The following is a 25,086-nucleotide window of genomic DNA, read 5'->3' on the forward strand; positions in this document are numbered from 1 at the left end:
TTTCCACTTGTGAGCACTGCAAGCTGAACAGTGATTGCCGCTGGGCAGTTTTACCCAGGGACACAGGGTCCCGGACGCCATGACTAAGGGCTGGCCAAAAAACAGTGAGGTGTTGGGTCGAGGGCATGAACCCTTGAGGCTCACTCTCTGAAGCCAGAGTCTGAGTTTTACCTGAGCATCTGCTCGGCTTAACTCCTATAGACTCACTGGCTGACCTCAGCCCCTCCCAACCCCAAACCGGCTCCCTACAACAGGGTCCAACACAAAGAGCAAGTAGGGCTACTGTTAGGCTGTGGGTTTTCCAGGCGGTGGGAGTGGGTTTCCATGGTAGGCTCCCTTCCCCTCAAAAGATGACAGAGCCCTGGCCAGTATGGTTCGGTGGTTAGAGCACCAGCCCATGCACCAAAGGACTGTGGACTCAATTCCCAGTCAAGGGCATGTACCTGGGTTGCAGGTTCAATCCCCAGCCCCAGCTGGGGTACATGTGGGAGGCAACCAATGGATCACATACATGTTTCTCCCTCCCTCCCTCACCTCTTCCCTCCCTTCCGTCCACTTTTTTAAAAATCAACAGGGGGGCGGGGGAGAGATGACAAACTTTGTTTGCAGGTAGGAAATGCCTTTATTATTGGCCTTGATTCATTCACTATGTAGTGTCCAACGTGGATCACGTGTCCAGAAGAAGCCGCCTGGTACCTGCAACTCCTTCCTGGCTCGGCTGCCCCTCCCGCCGACACCAGGCCTCTGCCCCTCACAGCGGGGAAGCCAACCCACCATCCACGAGTTCCTGCCGGAGGCACCGAGGGACGGACCGTCCCAGGACCAGAACCTCAGCTCCTCCCCCATCTTGGCCAGGAGGTTCTGTGGAGGACAAGGCCAGAGCCTGGACAATCAGTCACTTTTTGGTTTCATGATCATTTAAAAAACAGAAAAGACAAACATTTCACAGTCTTTAAAAAATAGGAGTCTGAGGAGACAGGCTGGAGTCCTCTGTCTGGGCAGTCCGCCCCCGGAGGCTCGAGCAGCCACATCCCTTGAGGTCTGAAGACCCGGCCCCGGAGCCGGGCCCTGTCCAGTCACTGGCCCGAGCCGTAGGGCCAGTTGAAGGTACTTCCGGACAGCAGCATGTCTCGAATCAGCGTCTCTATGGGCGTCTTGCCCACCAGGCGCATGAAGAACAGCTGGGAGATGAGGGAGGCGGGGACGGCGCGCAGGGCCGGGAGCCGCAGCAGCAGGCGCCCGAAGCGCTGGGGCTGGGATGGGTACTGGGCCCGCACGTACTCGGTGAGCGCCACCTGCGCCTTCTCCTGCAGGCTCTCCACGTGCGCCGGGTCCGAAAGGCCACAGGCATCTGGAAGGACAAGGGCAAGGTCAGGCGGGGCAGGACATGGCGGGCACAGGGGCACCACGGGGGATGTGGATGTGGAGGGAGAGGGGCATTCAGGACCTGGGTCACAAATGGGGGTATCTAAGGCAGTGGTGGCTCTCAAAAAATACGGAGGTAGCCTCTTCTGAGGACAGTAACACAAGGGTGCAGGCAATGGTACCTCATAACAGAGGCCTTGTCAGGGAGACAAGTTCTAATCAAGTTCAAGGGAAAGAGGGGGCTGGGAAGGGGCCGTGGGGAGGAAGGCAAGGCCCGCAGGGGCCTGGGGCTTGAGTAAATGTGACAGTGTCTAGAAGGTGGGGGGAGGAGTCTTCTAGGGAAGAAGGAAGGCAGAGCTGTATATTTCACATGAGCGCCACCTCCCGAATGGCCGGGTCCGGTCCCTGCATCCCTGGCCCCAAGAAACGCCTAGGGGGTCTGGGCCCCTCCTGGTACAGAGGCAGCGGTGCCACCGGGCCCTTCGGTGGGGCTTTGACGGCTGGATGGTCACACCTGGCAGGGAGAGCACTAGGGCAGCCTTGCCCCTCCCAAATGGGAAGGACCTCAAGCCACGCCCTTCCCAATCCAGTCAGCCCTGGGGCTGCCCTAGGACCGGGCTGGGGACTCTGGGTCAGAGGTCTGGAGACACAGAAACCAGGTATCGGGCCTCTTTGATGAAGGGATGGAGAGTGGGAGAGGGGGGTGTCACAGGGAGCCCAAAAATCAGGGAGAGAGGCTGTGGAGCCAGTTCAGACCCAGCCTGGGGCCTGGGGGCCAGAGTCAGAGTTCTTAGGGAGACCTGGGATCTCCACACCACCTCTATCACCTCCTCCACTGTCCCATTCCGCACTCACACACACACACACACACACACCCGAGCTCATCTTACCAGGTGTGAACAGCGCAATGGCCTTGAGGCAGCCATATTCTGCGGAGTCCACCTGCAGGCGGCCCAGCTTGTCCACCTGCTCCTGGAAGGCGCGCACCTGGTCCATGAAGGCCACGGCGCGCTCGGCGGCCATGGGCGCGGCGTGCAGCCCCGCGGCGGCCAGCAGCGGCGCCGTGTGCAGCGGCAGCGCGGCCTGCGCGGCGTTGAGCACGAACAGCTCGCTCCAGCTCAGGCGCAGCAGCGCCACCTGGTCGGCCACGGGCAGGTCGGGGAAGAAGGGCGCGTGGCGCGCCCACTCCACGGTGCTGAAGAGCAGCCGCGCCGCCAGCTCGCACACGTTGTCGATGCCCAGCACGGCGCCCGAGGAGCCGCCGCCGCCGCCGAAGCGCCCCGCGGCTGCCGGGTAGGGCTCGGCGCGCAGCAGCTGCGCGATCAGCTCCGACACCGGCTGCCCCGGGAAGAGGTCCCCGCCGGCCACGGCGGCAGCCAGCACGGAGCCCGGGGGGCTGCCGGAGGAGGCGGCCACGGCGCCGGGCAGCGAGTGCGGGATGCGGCCACGCTGGACCGCTGGGAGGGGCGGAGATGGGCAGAGGGAGGGGAGAGGGAGGACAGGAGATGGAGAGACAGGAAAGGGAGAAGGGATGAGGGTTAGGAGTGGGGGAGGGATGATGGAAATGGGGAAGGGGGGGTGTGAAGGAACAGGGGGAGGGGAGAGGGGGAGAGAGGGCCAGGAGGAGGAGGGATGGAATAGGGAAAAGTGGATATCCAGAGAATCATTGGGGGGGAGGGGGGGGGAAATAAAGGGGAAAAGACAAAGTGATCAGTTGGTTACTCAGCCCCTCCCCTCTAAACCCCACCACACGGAGCCTTCCCCTAAAACCCCACCCCCTGGGCGCACAGCTTGTTGGGAGGCCAGGGATTCCGTCCTGCAGCCTGAGCCCTTGTCCAGCCCCAATCCCACCAACTTCCTACAGAGAAGACCGAGGGGGGCTTCCGGGTGGGAATGGGACCACGGGGGCATGCCTGGCCCTCTCCCACTGGCCTGCGTGAGCTCCATTCAGGAGTCAGGAGGCTTGACCTGTCAATCATACCCCTATCTGTCAATCATGGGAGTCCCAGAGCTGAAAATGGGGCCAGGGAGGGGATACTTTCCTAGGACTTGGGTCCCTGGCCAGCTTGTCCCTAAAGCAAGTGATCTCTCCTATGGAAAGGGCATCATTTCTCTAGCTCCCAGCCCCGCCCCCAGGTCATGGCCCCCGAGAGGACCTGTCTGTCTGGGTCACTGCAGTTGCCCGAGCGCTGAGAATGGAATCTCAGACAGTCCTGGGCGCACAATAAACATTACTGCCGTCAGCAGTCTTGGCGGGAGGAGGTAGAGGGCTCACTGCTGGCCTCAGCCAGTGTCCCCAGTGACCAGGCAGGTGGGAAGAGAGGCAGACTGGCCTGGGTGCCAGGCAGAGGCTGTGTGTTAACCGGTTGGCAGGACTTGTCTTGCCACCTTCATGAACTTCTGGCCGAACTGCCATGGAGCAGATGGGAGGGGGAGGGTGTCAGGAAGGCTGCTCTGAGGAGGTGCTATCTAAGCAAACCTTAACGGAAGGGCGGGGGGAAGCCAGGCAGAAGGAAGCGCCCAGGCCAAGGCCGAGGTAGGACTGCACTTGGGACATGAGCTGCCATTAGGATGGCACCCACTCCTGAGACAGAGCTGGCCCTGGTTTGAAGCACAGGGGGGTTTAGGTCCAATGGACAGTGGAGGCAAACCCAAGTGGGGGAAGGAGGCAGGACAGTCACTCAGACTTAAAAGGACCAAAGGGACCAATCAGATGGTCGGCAAACTGAGGCTCATTGAGCCACATGCGGCTCTGTGGCCCCTCGAATGTGGCTCTTCCACAAAATACCACGGCCTGGGCGAGTCTATTTTGAAGAAGTGGCGTTAGAAGAAGTTTAAGTTTTAAAAAATTGGCTCTCAAAAGAAATTTCAGTCGTTGTACTGTTGATATTTGGTTCTGTTGACTAAGGGGTTTGCCAACGCCTGGTTTAAGAGACAGTTTGAGTAGCCATTCCTAGCTTCTTCTAGAAGCCCAGCAGAGAAGAAACCAACTGCAGACGAGGAAAAAACTCCATTTAAACGCAGAGAAGAACTCTTCCGCCAGGAGAGTCCGGCGGAAACACGACTCCCAGCATGGGGTTAGTTCTGTTCTGGAGCCCCAGGCTCCCGGTGGAAGTCTCTGCATTCCACTTCAATTCCCAGGGTGGAGTTCTAGGCCCCACTGCCAGCGTATCTCCACCCACAGCCCCAGGGCAGAGACAAAAGGCTGGGCCTCCCTCCGGCTCCCGGGGCCAGGGGTCAGGAGGAAGGACAGGCTGCCCTTTGACTTAATCAGGCAAGTTCCTGCCTTGGGCAAACATAAAGCCGGGGTGGAGTGGGAGGGAGAGAAAGTCAAATAAAAAAATATGTCCTTGTTCAGAGAGAGGTGGCCGGGCTAGGGGACGGGGCAGGGAGGTCACTGGGATGTCAGGGCCAGAGCACCTGCCTCTGAGCCAGGGAGGCTGGAGAACAGCCCTACGTCAGCCCCAGCTCCTGCGCAGCCACAAGGCACCACGGGTAATTGGATTCCTCAAGCCCTGGGCCAAACTGAGACCCGTGGGATCTCAGATGGGTGGTAACGAGATTAGCAGGCACCAGACCCCGGAGAGGGAGTGAAGGCAGGCCATTTGTCTACCCGCTGGCTGCCCCGCCCCCGCAGAGACTCACCCTCCTTCCTCATGCCCACCCGGAAGCACTTCTTCAGGCGGCAGTATTGGCACTGGTTCCGGTGATGCTGGTCGATCTGGCAGTCACGATTAGACCTGTGGGCATGCAGAGGCCACCATGCGGCTCACCGTGACACACACATTCAGCTCCTCAGACTACCCTCTGAGCCAGCTCTGGAGGCTGCGCCTGGGAAACACTGGCACTGCACCCACCCCAGGCTGGGTAGGCAGCCCCAAAGGGGCATCAAGGTTAAGCCTGCAGGTCTACAAAGAGGCATGGCTCAGTGGTTGAGTTTTGACCTATGAACCAGGAAGTCATGATTCGATTCCTGGTCAGGGCACATGCCCAGGTTGCGGGCTCAATCCCCAGTGTGGGTGCAGGAGGCAGCCAATCAGTAATTCTCTCTCATCATTGATGTTTCTATCTCTCTGCCCCTCCCCCTTCCTCTCTGAAATCAATTTTTAAAAAAAGAAGAGGAAAGGACAATTGGTGGTGGGTGGTGCTGGATGAATAGGAGTCTATGGCAAAGTAGACTAGCACACCAGGGAAGGTGTTGGAACTGGGTTTTGAAGGATGAATAGTTCCCCAGGTGAATGGAAAGGCAATTGTAAGCAGAGTGCAACGAGAGAAAAAGGTTGGAAATGTGAAAATATGGAGGCCTAAACAGTTTCATTTTATGTAGTCACTGACAGACTGAGCGGTGGGTCTTTGTCCCAGGGGTAATGTGAGAGCAGAGAAGTACATGGTCAGGGAGCTGGGCGTTCTGAGTTGACTAACCAAGTAGAGGCGAGGCCAGGCCAGGCCAGGCCAGAGCCAGTCCTCTATGGGGTCCCAGCATTATCACCCTGCACAAGGCCATCACCAATGAATGAATGAGTGAACGAACCCCTGTCCCTGCTTTAAAACCCCACACCCACGTCTCTTCCTCTGGAAAGACCTTCCAACTCCTAACCGAGCCCAAGAAACTTCCTTCTGGGATCCTTGTTGCCGCTCCCAGGTTTGGGACAGGGGGGCGGGCCCTGTGAGGCAGGGAGCTCCCTGTCCAGAGTCAACCCCAAGCAAGAGGGCTCAGGAGCCCGTCCTTCATATGTCCCCAGCATCTCTTCCCCTTGGCCCTGCCCCTCTGTGACTCTCTCCACCCTGGTCCCAGGGCTGAGCCCAGACCAGGGGGGGGGGGGGGGAACGACACCTAGGCACCCCCTAGCTTCCAGCTGAGCACCAAGTTCATCCCGAGAAAGTCAGAGTAAATCACTTAATGAAGTTAAAAATCAAACCCCTCTCAGCCGAACATGCAGCCCTGACCCTCCTGCAGCAACTTCTTCACCGAGACAGGACGGGGTCAGGCGCGGGGAGGGCCGCCTGAGGGGCTGGGGGAAGGTGTCAGGCCGCAGGCCCTCGGCCCCGGCACGGAGTGCCAGCAGCAGCTTTAGAAGGGCTGAGGCTCCGGAGAGCCTGAGAGCCTGGATCCTGCAAGTGGCAGCCTCCGGGAGCAGGCCTCTGCCCCTAAACAGCCCCAGCCCCCGAGGAGGCCCTGCTAGGGCGGAGGGAGCTCAGGCAGAACCAGAACAAAGCCCAGCAGGCAGGCAGTGGGAGGGTCCTAGGCAGCAGGCTGGGGGCAGCCGGCTGGAAACAGCCAAGCCCAGGGTGGGTGGGCAGGCAGGCAGGCAGGGGCCCAGCTGGGGGCCCCTGACCTCAGGGGAGGCCTGGAACCTTCTGCTTCAACTTCCCCAGCTCTGGAGTCAGGACTGCTCTCCTGGTCCTCCAGATGGGGACACGGAAAGTTTAAAGATCCACCTAACAAGCACATGCTTGGCTCGACCCCGGGGGCCTAACTAAGCTTCCTCCCGGACTTCTGGCTTCCCGTTCAATTTGATTAGAGCCCTCCCCTGTCACACACCCTCCACCGCTCCCTGTGGCCCTCGGTCCGGCATTGCAGGCCCACTCAGCTTCCTTCTCTCCAGGCCTGGTGGTCTCATCTTACAACAATGCTCCCCAACCTGCCTCGGGCGTCTGCCTGGACCAAACCCTCCTGCTTTAGGGCCCATCCCGCTGCTCTCCTCCAGGCAGCCCTCCCTGACCCTCAGGCAGAGCCCCTGTTCCCTCCTGGGACCCCAGACCCAGCTCTCCCTGGGCCCAGCCCCGACTCCGCAGGCTGGCTGCTCTGCGTCTCACTGTGCCGCCATCGGGCTGGGAGAGAGAGGGCCGGGCTGGGAGCTGTCTCCCTGGGGGCTGACATCACACCACCCAGCATGGGCCTGAGAAACTTCCCTGAAGGGCAGTGACTTCACCTGGTGACACAGCCCTGAGCTCCTAAAGGACCTGCCGCCCCAACAAGGCAACTCCCACCCTCAGGGAACCTCTGGGACCTCAAAACTGCCTGCGCCCCTCCTCTGCCCTCCCCAAAGACCTGGCCAGAAAGCAGGCAGTTATTCCAGCAGCAAGAATGAGGCCAGACTGGTGGCCCAGTTAGCACTGGAGGAGGGAGGAAGCCCGCCCTCCCTCCCTCTCTCTCTCTCTCTCTCTCTCTCTCTCTCACACACACACACACACACACACACAGCCACACCAGACAAGCCCACCCCAAACCTGGGGCCAAACTCCAGGGACCCACCCAGCAAGCCTTTCCTGGAAGGACCCTGACCCCAACTTGGTCACCCTCCCTTCCCCACCCCATAGTTCCCTTTACTAAACCCCAACCGGGGCAGGTTCTCCCCTTGGGTGACCCAGAACGGACACCAGGACCTTGCTGAGCCTCAGTTTTGTGCGTACGGGGAGTGGGGCTCCCCACACTGGTTCAGCAGAGCCCAGGCATGTTCATGCAGGCTCAGAGCAGGGGCTGGTCCATGAAGTGGGGGAAATGCTCACCCAAGAGCGGTAGGAAGGGGACCAGCGCTGGGCAAAGCCCCTCTCAATTGAGACTCCACCCAGCCCAGCCCAGGCCTTCCCAGAAACGTACACCCCGGGCCCCCAGTGGGGCCACCTAAGTGTCAGGGATTTTCCAGGAGCCTCAGGTCTCATCCCGCTCCAGGCTGCTGGGGCGGAGCGGCAGAGGTGCGGTCAAATCCAGCCGCCCTCCCCATCCTCTCCCGCCCCCTCCCCTCCAGCGGCGGTTTCCGGTGACCCACGGTCCAGGGTGAGCCCGGGGCGGGTGCCCACCGACAGGCCTGCCCCGCTCCCCCACAATAGGGTCCTCCACGCGAGGGCGGCCGCCCTGTGCCACCCGGGCCTCACTCTCATCAAGGCCTCCCTTTGGCCGGAGCGACTTTGGAAGTGATATTTGACCCCAAGGGCGCGCCGTATCGATCCCCGCGGCCGCAGACAATGGCCCCTGGACGCGCCGAGCAGCACAGTCCAAGTTCCACGTTCGATTCCCGCGGGGGTCTCTGCACGACCATTCCCAAGGGGTTAAGATCCCACCCTTGACAGCACCCCAGCCCCTCTTCCCACGGAGATGACCCCTCTACGGAAAAATTTTTTTTTTTTTTTTTTAAAGCGAGGGACGGAGGAGCAGGGAACGGGGGCGGAAGACTCAAGGGGACCACCTGATGGGAGGAACTGCATCCACACTGCGCCGACTGTATACGCCATGCCAGGAATGGGATGGACCGGGGGCCAGGGGGCTGTGCCCTTATCTCGGAAGGGGGGTGGAGGCCCAGAAAGGTCAGCGCCAGGCCCAAGGTGACCGGGCAGGTCAGGGCCCAGCCGGGCGGGCCAGGCCGGTGCAGGCGGCGGGCGGGCGGGGAGGGGGCTCACCGGCAGGTGTAGCTGAGGTTGCGGCGGATGCTGCGCTTGAAGAAGCTCTTGCAGCCCTCGCAGGTGAAGACGCCGTAGTGCTTGCCGCTCGACTTGTCCCCGCACACCACGCAGTCCACCTGCAGCCCCGGCCGCTCCTCGTCGCCGGGCTCCGCGTCGCTGGCGGCGCCGGGGGGCGAGGCCGAGTCCTCCTCGGCCGCGCGCGGGTAGCCGCCCGCCTTGTCCACGCCGTTCGTGTCGCCGCCGCCGCCGGGGCCGCCCCAGCCGCCGGTCACCATGGCCATAGCCCCCAGGCAGCGGGGCCGGGGCGCCCCCTCCGCGCGCCTCCCGCCGGGCACCCCTGTCGGCCCGGGGGGACCCTACCCGGTGCGCATCCGGTCCCGGCGCGCGGGGGGTACCGGCTGCACCCCCAAAAAAAGTTTTTCAGCAACTTCCTGCGGCCGGTCCGCCCGCCCGGGCGGAACTGGTCGGGCCGGTTCCAGGCCAACTTTCCCACGCGTGCGCGGGGCCGGGCCCGGGGCCGGGGGGCGGGGGGGCCGCTAGCGGCGCGGGCCGGGGGCCCCGGGGACTCGCGCCCCGCCGCCCTGTGGCCCCGCCGGGGGCGCGCGGGCCATGGCTCGGCCCGGGCTGCACGCGGGGCGCCCTCCGGCCTGGCGGCCTCTCGGCCGGGTAGCTGCGGCCAACTCAGCGGGCCGCCATCCGGGCGCGGGAGGCCGGGGGGAAAGTTTGGCCGCAAGTTGCGCGGCCGCCCGCGGCGAGGGGGATGGGCGGCGGGCGCGCGCCGGGGCCGGGCGCCGCGCCCCCCGGGTCGCTGGGGGCCCCCGGCGGCCGCGCGGGGCCTGCGGGGCCGCGGGCCGGCGCTTCCCGAGCTGCCGCCCCCGCCGCGGCCGCACACGCCAGGCTTGGGCCTGAGCTCGGGCCCGAGCCTCGCTCTCGCCGCCGCCGCCGCCGACCCCGTGCGCCGGCCTCGCGCTGCGGCCGGTTTGACACACGGCGTTCCATCCGCGGGGCGGCGGGCGGGGGCGGGGGCAGGGGCGCGCGCCGCGGGCTGGGGGCGGGCGCTCGTTGCCCCGGCGACGGCCGCCCTTATAAGGGCATGGGTGGCCGTGCGCGGCGCCCGGCGCCGGCGGGAGGGGCGGGGGCGGAGCGCGGGGCCGCTCGGCTGGGCCTGACCCTTCCCCTCCGGCTCCCCCTCCGCGTCCCCGCCCCGTCCGCGCCCGCTCCAGCCTTAACCCCTGCCCGGCCGCGGCCGGACCCGGGCAGCGGCCGCCCTCAGCCTTTCCGCAGCCTCGCCCGGATACCTTTCAAAGCCCTCCCCTCCGCCTCCTGTGTTGTAGGTTGCCTCGCTCCGTTGCCCTCTAGGCGCTGCTCGGAAGCCCCACATTCCCGGCACATGCAATAACGGGGTCCGGCTGCACCCCGGGGGAGGGGGCCATGCCCGTATGCAATGCACACACTCGCGCGCTCACGCCCGGACACCCTGGGGCATTGCACGGTTGCAAAATGGATTGTGTTTGCCTCCTCTTCCAGTAAGTCGCCGCGTCCGGCCCCCTCCCGCCCAGCCTCTGCTCCGGCGAACACCTGGTGCTCGGAATATCCAGGGGGAAGGGCTGTGGAGGTGGGCGGCCGGCAGGGACGCCAGGTCAGAGGGCCCCTCGCCGGAATTTCAGGCCTCTGGGAGCAGGTCGCCCACCACCACCGCCCGGCGAGGTTAGAGGCGACAGGAATGCCCACCTCCCCTTCCCCTTTAATTTCCTTTTTGTCCTGTGCTTTATAGAGAGGGCTTGGCCAGGCGGCCGGCTGGACTGCAGATGTCTCTCCTCCCAGCTGCCTTCCGCCAGCAAAACCTCCCACAACCCCACCCAGGCCCTGGACCGGAGCCAGCCAGCACTTATTAAACACCTTTTGAATGCTCCCAGGCTGCTTCTGGCGGGAGCGGCGGGAGCCCCCAGCGCTGGGCTTGTTAACGGTTAACGTTTAACCCGCTGGAAAAGCCCTTCCTTTCACCTTTCACCTTGGAGTCCCTGAGGTCCAGTCGCCAAGCCTTTTCTCCTGCCCTGCCGTGCCCTGCCCTGCCCTGCCCTGCCCAGAGCCAGACACGAGGCAGGAAAGCAGTGCCCTCTGCCCCTGGGGACAGGCACCTCCTCTCCAGAAGACATCCGAAGAAGCATCCTGGGAAGGAGGGGGTTGCTTAGAAATCTTGCAGCACTTAAAGGGGTACCGAGGCCCTGGGAAGGCCAGCTCAGTCCTCCAGCTCCGGGGCTCTGGGCCTCCCAGGGTGGGCCGGGCGGGAGGAAGGTGGGGAAGGTTTCAGCAGGCACAGAGAGCAAGAAGGACTAGGGTCAGATGAGCAAGGACTTGCCATGCGTCTAACTAGAGTGGACTTCTGCTCTGTGAGCCTTGCTGGGGAGGAAGGGGGGCCTGGGTGGTTAGAGAGGACCTTCGGTTCTGGGGCTGCCTGGAAGGTGGGGGTGCTGACTAGTTATTTGGGGTGAGGACAGGGATCCTAGTTCCCTGGCTTAGATAGATCTTCCAGGATCCTTGGTGGGAGGACAGGGGTTTCAGAAAGGGAGACTTAGAAGGGAGGGAGAGAAGGATCAGGAAGGAGAATGAGAGCAGGGCTGGGGAAGGGAGGAGGTGGGGTAGGGAGGTTTGAGAGACACGAGTCTGGGGCAGGAGGCTCAGAAGTGACTGGCTGGGGCTGGCCTGGAGAGTAAAGTTAGAAGATCTGCTGCAGGTCCCAGACCCTCCAGTAGGTCCAACCCCAAGGGCTGCCCTGCCCCCTGCCCGGTAGCTCCACTGGCCACGCACCCCCGGGGCCCCGCCTGCAAGTGGGGGTAGCTGAGGTCCAGATCCACCCCCCTGACCCCTGCCCGTGGCCCCGCGGTGACATTTGACCTTGTGGCGGCTGAGGACCAGGGACAAAGAGGTCTGGGCCCATCTGCCGCGGGGGCATCCGTGGGAACAGCCAGACGCGGCTCTGGGAGGCCTGGGAACCAGCCCCCGCCCCTCCCCCAGCGCAGACTCCTTCCCCCCCCTCCACAGGTGCCCTGTCTCCTTGTGCCCCCTCCCCCACGGGCTACCAGGTGGGCCTGGGGGCGAAGGTCATTCCTGGACTCTGGGGAGGTGGGGAGAAGGACACCAAGGTTGATAAGGCCGGCTCCTCAGCCCAAAGCACGGCGACATTGCCCGCCTCAGTTTCCCTGCCGTCTTCCAAGCCTGCCTGGCCCAGAGAGAGTGCTCAGGGGTCTGAAGGCCAGCAGCCCCAGCACTCCCCCGAGGCCTCTGTGGGTCAGGAGGACCGGGTGCAGGCCGGCCGCTGACTCCCCCAGACCCCAGGCCTGTCTTGCCTTCCCAAGAGGCGGGCACCCACCCGACCCACCAGCACAGGTGAGGCCTGGGAAACGCCCGCACCCGGCAGAGAAGGAGAACCTGGCTAATCCCCAGTTTGGGTTTCAGCAGCCGCCCGGGAGGGGACAGCTGGCTGGTTAATCCCAGCCGGCTGGATCCAGCCCAGCCCTCCTTTTGCAACCCCGCCCGCCCAGCCCGCCTGGAAGGGCAGGGGAGTGTGGCCTATGGAAACGAATGCTGATCGGATGCCTGTTACTAACCTGGCACTGCCACCTCCCACAGCTCCCTCGCTGCCGGAATTTACCCTCACCGAGGGCCATCCCCGCTCCCAGGGCCTTGGGTTCTCAGCAGCAGCAGCTCTGAGCTCCTCGGCGCCCGCAGCATAGACCCTGGGTTTCTGCTCCCAGGTCTTTAGGCCTTTGCCTGAGCTCCACATGCTTTGCATGCAAGTTCCAAGGCTGCATCTGATTCCTCCTCCCCCAACCTGCACCCGGAGCACAAGGCCCTTCCAGCTCACACTCCACACCCGGAACCATGGGGGCCCCAGCGCCCTGGGGCTTGGGCAGCTTCCTCTTGGGAGCATTTGCCAGCCAAACCTAGCATCTCCCAAGGGGGTGGGCAGGGGAAGGAGTGCCCTGCCAACCCCCACACACACCCACCTTGGACCCCTCCCTGGCTCCTGCAGACAGGTGAGAGCTGGAATTTCAGCTCTGGCTATGTAACCTCATTGGCCCCTGGGTCTCCCCAGCCAGCCCTGGGGACCTGTCCCCACAGCCCAGGCTGCCTCTGGCATGACCCTGCTGACCCCATTCCTATGCCCCATGGTGCCAGGCGAAAGACACCGAGTCTTTTTCAAATGCTGGCCAACAACCCATCAGGACCCAGGCACCCAAGCAGCCCCATCACACCAAGCCAAACACCCATCGACACGCAAAGTCAGACCACATGACGTCACTCCGGGATATTTATGACAGAGCCCGCCACCGCTGCCTGGCACATGCAGACGCAGCCAGGTGCAGGCCCTACAGAAAGGTCTCCCCTGGCCCGGGCGGTGGGCGGGCCGGCCTGGGCCTCCCCAGGACTCTTGTGGTGGCTTCCAGCACGGCCAGCTCCTCTGCCTGCCTGGCCTCCATTAGTGCCACCTGCTGTTCCAGCTTTCTCCGCTGCTCTTCCTGCTTCCGTTGGGCTCCTCGGAAGGCGAGAACCAGGGCTCTGGAGGGGAGAGGGGGCTGAGCCAGGATATAGTCTTTCCCTCGTCCCCCCCCCCCCCGGCCCCCATCCAAGGCAGGGGCTGTGTATTTCCTGACTGGGATCCCACTGTCACTCAGAAGGGGCTGACGCAAACCAGGCACCAAGGGAGATGTCGAATGGCTTGAACCTGCAGCCCACCTTACAGGAGGGCAGCTGAAGCCCGTGAAGAGCCAGGAATGCCGCTGAGATCAGCAAGGGCGCGGGACCCACCTGTGCGCCTTACACAGATCGTTGTTCAGCTTGGCACTCTGAGCACGTCTGGCTCGCCCCTTCTTAGCCACCTGTTCCAGCTCCTCCCGGAGAAACTGCAGCTGCTCCCACAGGCCCAGGGCGCTGGTGCAGGGATGAGGAGAGAGGGGCTCACCGCCATAGCCTGTCCTGGCTTCCTTCTGCCCTCCCACCTGCCCATGGTGTTCCTGTACACAGGTGTACACCCAGTATACCATGCTGTACACAACACCCCCACGGGCTCTCACATAGGAACCACCGCCACACTCTCAGGCCCACTCCCCCCAACCCCCCCTCAGCCCAGGAGGACCCAGGCACACACCGGGCGAGTGACGCTGACAGTCCCTGAGCTAGCGCCTCCGGATCCTGCACTTTCCCCGTCTGGCCTCCGTCACTGCCCCTGCTGCCTCCAGGCACAGCGGGGCCCTGAGGAAGCAGAGAGGAGGGACGGACGTGATACTGGTCTAGGCCAAGGGTACACTCAGTTCAAGCTGGATGTCGATGTGCAGACTGTGGCAGCCATCGTCCTTGCCCTCACAGAGCTCCCGGTCTCGTGAGAAGCCCCAATAAGGGTAAAATTACTCCTAACGAGGGAAGTAAATAACAGGTGATCTCATCTGAAGGCAGTTCAGAAGGGCTTCCTGAGGGAGGTGATATTGAAACTCAGGCCTGCAGGAGGTCAAGGACTTAACTAGATAAAGAAGTGAGCCTGCAGCCGAAACCCACTTGGCTCAGTGGATAGAGCGTTGGTCTGCGGACTGAAAGGTCCCAGGTTTGATTCCAGTCAAGGGCATGTACATTGGTTGCGGGCACATCCCCAATAGGGGGTGTGCAGGAGGCAGCTGGTCGATGTTTGTCTCTCATCGATGTTTCTAGCTCTCTATCCCTCTCCCTTCCTCTCTGTAAAAAATCAATAAAATATATATTTTTTTAAAAATAGTGACCCATGTTCCTGGGAGTGGCACAGCAGATAGAAAGGCTTAGAGGTGGAAGAGATGATTCAAAGGAGGGTTCTATAAGCCACTGAAGGCTTTAAGCAGAGGGCAGCCATGACTGACAAAAGGGGGGAGGGAGGAAAGGATTCAGGGAGGGAGCCAGAACCAAAATTTAGGAAGAGAGGAAGCTTGGGCTGGGCTATTGGGTGGGGAGCAGGGTGTGTGAATGGGCGTGGGAGATGGGAATGAGGAGGTACAGGTTTGAAGGGAAGACACTATACCCCTGGGGCTTATTGGGCTCAATATCTTCAAAAAAAGTCCCCAAAGTACAAAGTGTGAACTTTCACCTGCAGTTTACCACTCAACTAACTCATTTCTGTGTGCAGAACCGGAAGCTGAGGCGTGGCCAGAGACATTTCGCCGGCAGTGTCCTGCCAGGCCCACGAGGTCCGGCAGAGCTGCTCACCTGGGACCATGCCTCCTCGTCTCCACTGCTCCCGCCACTGCTGCCACCGCCGCTGCTGTTGGCGCCCCGAGTCTGAAGCTGCGCCCGTTCCCACTGCAGCTGCTCCAGCAGGAGCGTGTGCACCGGGCCCTGGGCGCGGAGGGCGGCCTCCTGCAGCTCCAGCCCCCGCCTCTCCCGCCGCACCAGCTGGAGCCTCAGCACCAGGTCCTCCAGGGTCTCCTGAGAAGACACGGAGAGGGCGAAGACTCTGTGCCTCTGGGGTCAACTCCTGGGGACACCGAGGTCTCCAGAGGCACCCACTGAGGGCTGGCCAAGCAAGAACTCACACTCTCACCTTGGCCTTGTGGGGTGAGAAATATCACCCTCCCATCAAAACTACAGCCGTAGATATGGCCGTTCAGAGGGCAAGTGTTTTAGACAAGGTCAGGTGACAGCGCAGTGGGAGGGTCTGGAGTTTCTCCCAGTCCAGAACCTGGGTCTTTCCCACCAGGCCATAGAGCCCAGATTGTGTCTCCTGCCCCACTTACTCTCCATAGGAAGGGCATTTTGGAAAGCCATATTCGAAGTCTTACGAGGAACTGAATTCCAAAGCGCGAACTCCTATTCATCCCTCAAAACTCCAGCCCCAGTTCTCCTCCCTCCAGGAAGCCTGCCTCTAGCCCAGCAGAGCTTTTCCTTGCTGCTTGGTCACCTAATCACATCCCTCATTGTCACCTAATCACATCCCTCATCCCTGCCAAAGGGTTTTGTCTGGAAAGCCTGGCACAGCGGCCCCGCCTATGTGTACCCGCGTGGCCTCCAGGTCCTGCTGGATCTGCCTCTTGTCCAGCCGGGGCAGGGCTGGGCCAGGCTGAGTCTCCAGAATGGCCTGCACCAGGGCTTCTGCGTGGGGCAGAGTGGGCATGGCTGCCAAGGTGGGGCCAGGCTCAGGGAGAGTCTTCACCAGGGCGCGGCGCTCCCGGAGACGCTGGACATAGCCCCGGAGCTGGACAGCCACCTCCTGCAGAGTAGGCCTGTCCACACTGCTGCCCTCAGGGCTGTAGGAAACAGAAGAGGGGCCTGTGTCAACCCTGGCAGGCATATTGGACTAACTCCATGCCAGCCCTGGTGGGCTCCATCCTCTCTCATCTTACTGTCCATGATAGATCCTATGCCACCTGTGGTGGGCACTGTCATACGAACATGGTGTGCCCTACAATGGAAACCCCAATGGGTACTGTTATCCATCAAGACAACATAGTGAACGCTGTCACATCAATGGGGACCATTGCTCATTCCAACATGGTGGACACCATCACACCAACACAATAGACATCACTACTAGCGTGCCATCCCTGTTTGGCAGCATGCCAACCTGATGAAGCACTGTCATGCCAGTTATAATCCGTGGGCATCTATCTCCATGCCAACCCTGGTGGGTTCATGACTGCCAACTACCATGACAAAAATGTTGCTTAGTAGCCAGCCGATTCCAGTCAGGTCTCCACAGAGTCAGCTCCGGGAGCCAGCCCCACTCTCAATCAGGACCCCATTTACTAGCTTGCCCAGTTCCAGGGGTTCCCAGGAGTACCTTGGCTGGGGATCCCACAGTGTCTCTCCATCCATGACAGCCTCCTCTTGAGCTAGCAGCCTCTGAGCCTCCTTCTCGGCTGCCTCCACATCGCTCCTGGGGACGTCTGCTCCTGAGCTCGCCTCCCGGAGGGTGAGCAGGACTCCGTACACTTCCTCACAATGCTCACTGCGGGACAGCAGCTCTGAGTGCTCTGGGACACCCAGCCCCATCTTTCTGTGTAATCCCAGGCTTTCCCTTGCTCCTGGGTCTCTCATTTCTCCCTGACCCCCACCCCCAGAGGGCATGCGAACCTCTTCAGCATCCTTGGGCTAAAATTGACTTCAATTAACTTCCATGGTGGGGGAAAGTGCTTTCCTGAAGGGGTCCTGCCTCTCTTTGTGGATCAGAGCCACCCTCTAAACGCACCCATTCTCTTCCCAGCCATTGACAACATGGGCGGGAGGCACTGACCTGTACTGCAAGGCCAGACGCAGTGCTGTGGCCTCAGCCTCCCACTGGCCTAGCTGCATGCTGAGGCCCTCACACTGGCCCTTGTATCCCTGGAGCACAGCTGACAGCAGACGGTTAAAGCATTTGAGCTTCTCGATGCTTCTACCTCCAAAGACCGGGAAGAAAAAAAAAAAAAATGAGATGCCTCACAGGGCAGTCAGGATCTGATAGATTTCCATTCTCTCCCCAACCCTCACCCCCATTTCAGCTCCAGACTCTTGAGTTTATATCCTAGCAAAGCAGGTGCAGGTGCCCTTAAAAGCTCAACATTTGTGTCATTTGTGTCTCTTACCCCTGGAGCTGCTCCATCTGAGCTTCCACAATGTGCATCTCAGGAGTGAGGGGCCGGTTGGGGAGAGGCCCGAGGATCTGGGCACTGGAATCACTCTGGATGCGCCGGAGCAGGGGGTGAGACAGAGAGAAGGGATCCTGCCAGCAAGAGGGGACTTGATTCACCCAGATTGTTCTCAAGAGCCTAGTATAATAGGTTTAAGCTTTTCCAACCCCAGAAGCTGTTGGATCACATGGCCGGGTTTGGGTCTCACTGCCCCAGACCCTAAGGATCTCAAATAAGTGGCTTTGAGCTTCCTACACTTACCTGAGTGGTCCAGGATTCCCGGACAGTCCCAGAACTGCTGGAACTGCTGCCCACGCCACCCACTTGGCTGTGGGAGGGAGGTGGCAAGGACTCCAGCCTCAGCAGGGAATCCTGCAGCTCCTGGACCTGGCGGGGTTAAGAGGGATGTCAGGCCTGGGGGCCCCAAATGCCCACCTGTTCTAGGGGCAGTGACAGGAGCCCCAGATACTCACTGCACCAAATTCCTCACTGTATAACCTTAGGCAACTTAGCCAACCAAGACTCCTCTTTCTTTCTTTCTTTCTTTTTTTAAAAAAAAATATATTTTATTGATTTTATACAGAGAGGAAGGGAGAGAGATAGAGAGTTAGAAACATCGATGAGAGAGAGTCATTGATCAGCTGCCTCCTGCACACCCCCTACTGGGGATATGCCCGCAACAAGGTACATGCCCTTGACCGGAATCGAACCCGGGACCCCTCAGTCCCCAAGCCGATGCTCTATCCATTGAGCCAAACCGGTCCGGCAAGACTCCAATTTCTTTAGACATACAGATAGCCAACAGGTACATGGAAAGGTGCTCACCATCACTAATCATCAGGGAAATGCTATCAAAACTACAATGAGAATGACCTCACACCAGTCAGGATGTCTATTATAAAAAAGACAAGGCATGACCTGGCTGGTGTGGGATGCTGATCTGGATCCCTGGTTAGGGGCATGTAGGAGGCAGTCGATGGATGTTCAGCTCTCACATCAATGTTTCTCTCTCTCTAAAAATCAATATGCTTCTTTAAATATATTTTATTTATTTTTTTAAAGAGAGGAAGAGAGATGGATAGTCAGAAACATCGATGAGAGAAACATCGATCAGCTGTCTCCTGCATACCCCGCACTGGAGATGTGCCCGCAACCAAGGTACATGCCCTTGACCAGAATCGAACTTGGGACCTTTCAGTCTGCAGGCCAACACTCTATCCACTGAGCGTTTTGGTTTTTTTTGAAAAAAAAAAAAACAAAAAAACAAGAGCCAGCCCTGGCCAGGTAGCTCAATTGATTAGTTGTCCCAATCCACCAATGTTGGGGTTTTGATCCCCAGTCAGAGTACATACAAGAATCAACCAATGAATGTGTAAATAAGTGTAACAATAAATAGATGTTTATCTCTATATATTTCTCCCCCCTCCTCTCTAAAATCAATTAAAACTTTTAAAATTAAAAAAAGCCCTGGCCAGTGGTTAGTTAAACATCGTCTTGCTGGTTTGATTTTCAGTCAGAGCACATATCCAGGTTGCAGGTTTGATCCCCAGTTGGAGTGTGCTGGAAGCAGTATATATATATATATATATATATATATATATATATATATATATATATATCAAAATAATGCTGCCCTGGCCGGTTTTGCTCAGTGGATGGAGCATCAGCCTATGGACTGAGTGGTCCTGGGTTCAGTTCTGGTCAGGGGCACGTGCTTGGGTTGTGGACTCGATCCCCAGTGCAGGGGCTTGTAAGAGGAGGCTGTTCGGTGATTCTCTCTCATCATTGATGTTTCTATCTCTCTCTTCCTCTTCTTTCTTCTCTGAAATCAATAGAAATATTTTAAAAAAAAGATAAGAAATAACAAAAAAAATCAATAAAATATATTTTTAAAAAATAAATAAAATAAAATAATAAACAACAGGGGAAAAAAAGAAAAAGAAAAAAAAGTAAATCAGGAGATATTTGGGATGCTTATGATATGATACTGATGTATTTCGAGAATAAAGTCATTTTAATTCTCAAAAAAGAAAATGCAATGTATAAATCAATATAGTATATATCCAATCGAATTGTATTTCTCAAGGATCAAAATGTACTCAGCTGATAGTAATATAATGGTTTACAACTCAACTTATATATGCTATAAGCCTTGAAATACAATCCCTTTAGGATTTATAAAATAGAGAATATATAAAATGAAAAAAAAAGAAAGAAATAAGTGTTGGTGAGGATGTGGAGAAAAGGGAACCCTGGTTGGTGCACTATTGGGATTAGAAGCAGTATGGAGGTTTCCTCAAAAAAATTAAGAATTGCCCGGCCAATGTGACTCAGAGGTTGAGCATCCACCCACGAACCAGGAAGTCCGGGTCAAGGCACATGCCTGGGTTGCGGGCTCAATCCCCAGTGTGGGGCATGCAGGAGGCAGCCAATCAATGATTCTCATCGATGTTTCTGTCTCTCTCTCCCTGTCTCTTCCTCTCTCTAAAATCAATAAGAATATATTTTAAAAATAAATTTTAGTCTGGCCAGTGTGGCTCAGTGATTGAGCATCCAGCTAGGAACCAGGAGGTCACGGTTCGATTCCCAGTCAGGGCACATTCCTGGGTTGTGGGCTTGATCCCCAGTGTGGGGCATGCAGGAGGCAGCCAATCAATGATTCTCTCTCATCATTGATGTTTCTATATTTCTCTCTCTGTTTCTTCCTCTCTGAAATCAATTATCTATATATATTTTAAGGAATGCTTATTTTAAAAAATGAATAGATATGCCCTGGTTGAGTAATTTAGTTGGTTCTGATATGCCAAGGTTGAGAGTTTGATTCCTAGTCAGGGCACCTACAAGAATCAACCAATTAATCTATCATAATAAAAGTGTAATATGCTAATGAGACCAGACAGCCAAACAACCTTCCAAAGGACCTTCTGGACAAAGCCGGGGCTGTGAGGGCCGAACCCCTTGCACGAATTTCATGCATCAGGCCTTTAGTGCATAAATAAGTGGAACAACTAATAGGTGTTTCTCCTTCTCTCTCTCATCAATAAATAATTTTTTTAAAATAAAGTAAATAAAAACAAACAAAGTTCTCTTTTCCAGTTGGGGAATGGGCCCTACTCTGACAGGGAATGGGCTCAGGGTTCCCTAAGTCCCAGTCTTGCCAGCTCCCCACCACTGCTGTCACCCATGTGGCTTCAATCCACACGCCCAGGGGGCCTCCAGCCTTCAAGCCCAAACTGGCCAGCTCCGAATTCAGCATCACCAACCACCTCCACAGCTTCCCCCCTCTGGTGTCTGGCTGGTGCCTCCCCCTGTGTCTCCAGGATTTCACCCTTGCTCTCCATGCTGTTCCTCTCACTACAGCCGAGGGGTGGCCTGTGAACGCCTGTGTCAGGTGGCCACCCTCCCCGCTCAGTAACCTCCCTGGCTCCCCCTTCCCTCAGAGCAAAAACTCAGCTCCTTCGTTCGGGCCACAGGGCTCTGCGGGAACCGCCCCGTCACCTCTCTGCTCTCATCTCCTCCCACAACCTCACACCGGCCTCTCACTGCTCTCACACTGGCCAAGCACACTCCCACCTCGGGGCCTTTCACATGCTGTTCGCTCTGCTTGGCATGACCTCTGGGCAGATCTTTGCATGGCCCCTCCCTCACCCCCACGTGGTCCTTATTCAAGTGGCACCTCCTACAGCAGGGGTGGGGGACTTCATTTGCTCTGGCCCCGCCAAGGCATGAGGGGTGAGTTAATGAAATGTTTGACCAAAGAGCAGGTTAATTTTTAAGTTGATACTTTTGTATGGCCTGTGAATGATGGCATACATATCCAAATGGCCCTTGGCAGAAAAAAAGGTTCCACACTCCCATTTTAAGTATTTGCCTTAATTAAGATGCCCTAGCTGGTTTTGCTCAGTGGATAGAGCGTCGGCCTGCAGACTGAAGGGTCGCAGGTTTGATTCTGGTCAAGGGCACATGCCTGGATTGTGGGCTTGATCCCCAGTAGTGGATGTGCAGTAGGCAGCTAATCAATGATTCTCATTCATCATTGATATTTCTATATCTCTCTCCCTCTCCCTCTCTAAAATCAATTATATATATATATATATATATATATATATATATATATATATATATTAAAATCAAAAAGGAAGATTGGCCGGGACCGGTTTGGCTCAGTGGATAGAGCATCGGCCTGCGGACTGAAAGGTCCCGGGTTCGATTCCGGGCAGGGGCATGTACCTTGGTTGCGGGCATATCCCCAGTGGGGGGTGTGCAAGAGGCAGCTGATCGATGATTCTCTCTCATCGATGTTTCTAACTCTCTATCCCTCTTTCTTCCTCTCTGTGAAAAATCAATAAAATATATAAAAAAAAAAAAAAAAAAAGGAAGATTGCAAGGGACCTGTGTCTTTGGGGGCTGAGAAGTCGATGCTGCATACATTTTTCCTTTTTTTTTTTTTTAATATATTTTATTGATTTTTTACAGAGAGGAAGAAAGAGGGATAGAGAGTTAGAAACATCGATGAGAGAGAATCATCGATCAGCTGCCTCTTGCACACCCCCCACCGGGGATGTGTCCGCAACCAATGTACATGCCCTTGACCCGAATTGAACCTGGGACCCTTCAGTCCTCAGACCGACGCTCTATCCACTGAGCCAAACCGGTTTCGGCTGCATACGTTTTTCCAATGAACAAATGATTGAGGGCCTCCTACACCAGGCTGCCTCCTTCCTCAGACATCCACCCTGGGAGGCAGGGACGCCCACTCACCTCCCTCTGCAGCGTCTCCTTCTCCCCCTGGAGGGCCTCCAGGGAGGCCTGCATGTGGATCAGCTCGTCCTCCCGGCTGCCCAGGGCCAACCGCAGCCAGGCGTTCCTTTCCGCCAGGCGGGCCGCCTCCCGCTGGCAGCCCCCTGCCCCCTCCAGCTCCGGGCAGGGCCTGGGTTCCCCCTGGACTCTGCCCTCCATCTCCATCGGCCCGGGACAGCTCAGGGGCCGGCGGCGCCAGGCGGCGGCGGCAGCCTCCAGCGAGCTCAGAGCGTGCTGGAGCGTCCGGAACACGTCGGGGGCCCCAGGTCCAGCGGGGACAGTCTCCTCGGCCTCGGGGGCACGGTGGGCTGCTTCTGCAAGCTCCTGGGGCCCATCGGGGGCCGGGGCCAGCCCCCTGCTAGAGTCCCCATCGGCCTCCTTGTCGGTTCTGCGAAGTGAGCGACGGAAGTTTCTGGAAATGGGGATGTCTGGGGTGTCTGGCGCACAGGGGTGGGGGGTGAACACTGGCCATGCATTATGCAGGGCCTTAAGGATCAGGCGGAGGCGGGCCATGGGGAGCCACGGTGTGCGTGGGAGCCGGGGTGGAGGCAGGGGGCACGAGCAGAGCGATGGGTGGGAAAGAGCTGGAGGGGGAGGCGCAGACTGAGCAGGCCTTACCTGCTCCTCGGGCCTTGCCCACTCTCCTCGGCCTCCGGGCCCGGCAGCTCAGGCTTGCCGCTCTCCTGGGATGGCACGGGGCCTGGCTCAGAGCTTCCGCTGGCTGCCTCGGCCTCCTCTGAGCTCTCAGCCACGGGGTCCAGCTCAACCTGCCGGTGACCATCGGGGCTCTGAGCTCCCTGCAAGGGGTCCCGCCGAGCTGGCTGCGCAGGAGCGGGGACACTTACGGGTGGGGCATGCCTCCCTCGCCGGCTTCGGGGCCGCGTGGCCCGGGCGCTCATCGCTGTCCACAAACCAGTGTCTTCTGAAAGCCCTCCTTTGTCCCCCGCTGAAACCACAGCCCGGTCTCAGCTCCTGGCAAATAACAGCCTCAGTTTCCTCTTCTGTGAAGCGGGCATCGATTTCTCCCCTCCAGGAGGAGTCTTGAGTAATCAGTGCTGATATTGCACGTTTCAATGCCTCCGTGGACAGGCAGCTCACTACCTTCCAAGATTGCCCTGACCACCCCCTTCTCTTCTGCCTCCCTATTTTCCACTGCCTCGGTGCTCCCCTCCCTCCTCTCTCCGGGCCTCGGAGGAGCACGTCAAGAGTCCTCTCTTTAATAATAATTAAAAAATAAAAAAGAATCCTCTCTCCTCCCCAGTGCCCTCCCTCAGCAGAGGACCCAATCCTGGGGTTGGGTCCCCTCAGCCCACTCCACTTCTCTGTTCCTTTCGGGAGCTCCTTGTCAGAGGCCCGAGTCCCTGGACACTCCTGGGGTCACTGGCCACTGCCCGCTCAGGCCAGCCTGGGCGGCCTGAGAAACAGGAAGCCCCCTCCCCTGGTCACATGACTTGTTATTGTTCAGTTTCCTTTTCAAGGACAATGCCTTCCTCCAGGCCCAGCGGAGGACACGTGCCCCTCCTCACCTCAGCCTCCAAGGCCACGGCACTTCCACCTCCGAGCCTCAATGTCCTTATCTGTAAAATGGGGACTAAATAGAGCATTTACCCACAGTGTCATGGAGTTTTAACAGGCAATTTGCATGTGGCCAGACACCATCAGGGAAATGAATCACAACACACACTCTTTTTTTGTTTGTTTGTTTAATTTCAAAGAGGAAGGGAGAGGGGGAGAGAGACAGAAGCATCAATGATGAAAAAGAATCATTGATCCGCTGCCTCCTGCGCGCTCCCTACTGGGGAAAGAGGAGCCTGCAAGCCGGGCAGATGCCCTGACTGGGAATGCAACCATGACCGTAGTTCATAGGTCAATGCTCCACCACTGAGCCACACTACCCGGGCCCCACATGCACTCCTTGTTCCCTATCACCTCTCCTTGTGCTCTATTGCCAGTCCCATCTCTGCTTCCTCTGCCAGCTGCTGTTTCTCCTACAAAAATGCTGAACCCTCAGAGCTACATGGTCCTTACGCCCCCCCCATTCTCCCTGCATCCCCTCTAACGGGCTTTCTTGTCTTCACCCATAATTACAGCCCAGGCCTCCCTGGTCCCACCTTGATGTCAGCCCAGCCCCAGCTCTGAGTTCCTCAGCCCCTCACCCCTGTCCACTCCCTTCCCCACCCAGGCCCCAGGGACCGGAGATCTGGTTATCCGATTCCCTTGCCCACACACCCTCCTTGGCTCCTCAATCCCTCGGGAAACATTTCCAGCTCTTCAACCTGGCATTCAAAGCCCTTAAAAATTATACCTGTGGCCGAAACCGGTTTGGCTCAGTGGATAGAGTGTCAGCCTGTGGACTAAAGGGTCCCGGGTTCGATTCTGGTCAAAGGCATGTACCTTGGTTGCGGGCACGTCTCCAGTAGGAGGTGTGCAAGAGGCAGCTGATAGATGATTCTCTCTCATCGATGTTTCTCTCTATCCCTCTCTCTTCCTCTCTGTAAAAAAATCAATAAGATATTAAAAAAAAAACAACCCATAGGGTTAAAAATATAATTTAAATAAAATATATATTTTTAAAAATTATACCTGTGGCTTGCATCCATGAATGCTCCATGTTATAGCCATGATGGCCCCCTCCACAAACAGCAAGGTTCTCAGCTCGTTCACACCCCCAGGCCTTTGCCATGCCGGAACCTCGGCCTGGAACACCCTGTCCTTCCTTCTGCAGAGACCGGAGTAGCCTGGATCCTCCCCGGGGCTAGGAGGCCGAATCTTCCTGCTGTGGAGAGAGAGATTGTACTTCTCTGACGTGTGTACCCAGGGAAATGGACATCCTCACTCTTTTTTTTTTTTTTTTTAAATTTTGGTAAGCTTTAATACAGTTAGTTTCTCTTTT

The 25,086-nt window shown here is 58.3% G+C and overlaps 2 protein-coding genes across 9 annotated transcripts; both read right to left on the reverse strand.

Annotated features, from left to right (window-relative positions):
• Positions 1 to 598: 598 nt before the first annotated feature.
• Positions 599 to 9,738, reverse strand: NR2F6 (nuclear receptor subfamily 2 group F member 6). The gene is made up of 4 exons (XM_084883779.1): positions 8,764 to 9,738; positions 5,011 to 5,105; positions 2,256 to 2,822; positions 599 to 1,351 (listed from the first exon to the last, which is right to left on the reverse strand). Exons 1-4 carry the CDS (start codon positions 9,045 to 9,047, stop codon positions 1,077 to 1,079), a joined length of 1,221 nt encoding a protein of 406 aa, XP_084739905.1. The 5' UTR covers positions 9,048 to 9,738; the 3' UTR covers positions 599 to 1,076.
• Positions 9,739 to 13,060: 3,322 nt separating this feature from the next.
• USHBP1 (USH1 protein network component harmonin binding protein 1) lies at positions 13,061 to 23,561 on the reverse strand. 8 transcript variants are annotated; one of them, XM_084883772.1, is made up of 13 exons: positions 23,512 to 23,561; positions 23,039 to 23,439; positions 22,812 to 22,960; positions 22,155 to 22,581; positions 17,655 to 17,780; positions 17,349 to 17,485; positions 17,018 to 17,158; positions 16,565 to 16,732; positions 15,782 to 16,031; positions 14,995 to 15,213; positions 13,916 to 14,019; positions 13,576 to 13,698; positions 13,061 to 13,326 (listed from the first exon to the last, which is right to left on the reverse strand). In XM_084883772.1, the coding sequence occupies exons 2-13, from the start codon at positions 23,090 to 23,092 to the stop codon at positions 13,137 to 13,139; spliced, it is 2,088 nt and encodes a 695-aa protein (XP_084739898.1). In that variant the 5' UTR covers positions 23,093 to 23,439; positions 23,512 to 23,561; the 3' UTR covers positions 13,061 to 13,136. The 8 variants fall into 8 exon arrangements, with proteins under 8 accessions (XP_084739898.1, XP_084739899.1, XP_084739901.1 ...); XM_084883773.1 differs by having other exon boundaries at positions 23,039 to 23,165; positions 23,507 to 23,559; XM_084883775.1 differs by having other exon boundaries at positions 17,655 to 17,774; positions 23,039 to 23,559.
• Between the last annotated feature and the right edge of the window lie 1,525 nt (positions 23,562 to 25,086).

Source organism: Pipistrellus hanaki (genome assembly GCF_964339955.1).
Source record: "Pipistrellus hanaki genome assembly, chromosome: 5".
Taxonomy (NCBI): Eukaryota; Metazoa; Chordata; class Mammalia; order Chiroptera; family Vespertilionidae; genus Pipistrellus; species Pipistrellus hanaki.